The sequence below is a fragment of the Charadrius vociferus genome, unplaced genomic scaffold, assembly GCF_000708025.1.
Source record: "Charadrius vociferus isolate BGI_N301 unplaced genomic scaffold, ASM70802v2 scaffold486, whole genome shotgun sequence".
NCBI classification, from domain to species: domain Eukaryota; kingdom Metazoa; phylum Chordata; class Aves; order Charadriiformes; family Charadriidae; genus Charadrius; species Charadrius vociferus.
The window spans coordinates 292,956-294,063 of NW_009648965.1; the positions used below are offsets into that span (position 1 = coordinate 292,956).

General features: G+C 66.7%; 1 protein-coding gene across 1 annotated transcript in view; it reads right to left on the minus strand.

The window, feature by feature from the left end:
* The window catches only part of ANKRD2 (ankyrin repeat domain 2 (stretch responsive muscle)), a 3,038-nt gene extending 2,003 nt beyond the window's left edge, over positions 1-1,035 (minus strand). Inside the window, exons 1-4 of the mRNA XM_009887699.1 lie at positions 1,012-1,035; positions 603-716; positions 360-521; positions 64-171 (exon numbers count right to left, since the gene is read on the minus strand). Coding sequence (XP_009886001.1) covers positions 64-171; positions 360-521; positions 603-716; positions 1,012-1,035 — 408 coding nt within the window. The remainder of the gene's footprint in view (positions 1-63; positions 172-359; positions 522-602; positions 717-1,011) is intronic.
* Between the last annotated feature and the right edge of the window lie 73 nt (positions 1,036-1,108).

The following is a 1,108-nucleotide window of genomic DNA, read 5'->3' on the forward strand; positions in this document are numbered from 1 at the left end:
GGCATAGGGGGCATGGTGGACGAGTGCAGGTGGGGGGCAGCCAGCTGCCGTGGGGGATGCTACCTCGTCGCATGTGTCGGGGGATCCACCATCTGCCAGAAATTTCTCGATAACGCGCATCTTGCCCTGGACGGCAGCTCGCAGGAAGGTCTCCGGCTCCACAGGACCCTCCTGGTGGCAGGACGGGCTCAGGGCTGGGGCATCACAGGGGTGCGGGAGAGGGGACAACACGGGGGGCCCCATGCCCTGCTTCCCCAGGGAGGTTCCCAGCTGGCAGAGTGACCCAGGGGCTGGCCCGTGGGGGCTCCAGCCTTTGTCCCAGCAGCCCCCCTCCTGCACCTAGGGACCCCTCGACGTACAATCTCCAGGGGCTCAGGTGGTGGTGGGGGCTCGGGGCTGGCAGCCCGCTCCTCCCGGCGCTGCCTGCGCTGCTTGCGGAGCTCAATGAGGCGCTGGATGCTCCCCACATCAATGATCTCCCGCCGCAGGTCCACTGAGCTCTTCCGCACCCGCTCCTGGCCCTGGGGGGGACATGCAGCACCGCGTTTGCCTCCTCCACGCCTAGCTGTCCCTCGGTCCACCCACACACCAACCCCCCTCACCTTGACGGCGTCGAGGCCCCGGTTCCTAGGGCCACGGCGTTTCTCATCCTCCAGTTCAGGTGTGTTCATCCGCTCCACGGCTGGTGGCTCCCGTGTGCCATCCCCTTTGAGTCGCTACATGGACATGGGGGGGGGCTGCATGGTCCCGGCTGGGCACGGGGCACCCCCCCCACCCCCCGTAGAGGTGGCTCCAGGCACGGCTTGCAGCTTGCTGCTGAGGTCTACAGGATGCCCTGCAGCCCTTGGGCTTATGCTTGCCCATCTGCCCTATTGGACAAGCTGGGCGCCTGCGTGCTGCTCAGCTCTGCCCCGGGCAAGAGCTCCCTGGTTGGGAACCTGATGCCCTGGAGAGCCCTTGGCCACCTTACTGCATCCCCTGGGATGGCAGGGTCAGTGCCAGCCTCCTCACATCCGAGTCCCTAAAGACGGACATAGCACAAGGCAGGTCCCTGCTGAAGCCTGGGCAGGTCACCCTGCCCCAGGGACTCACCTTCTCTTCCTCCTCC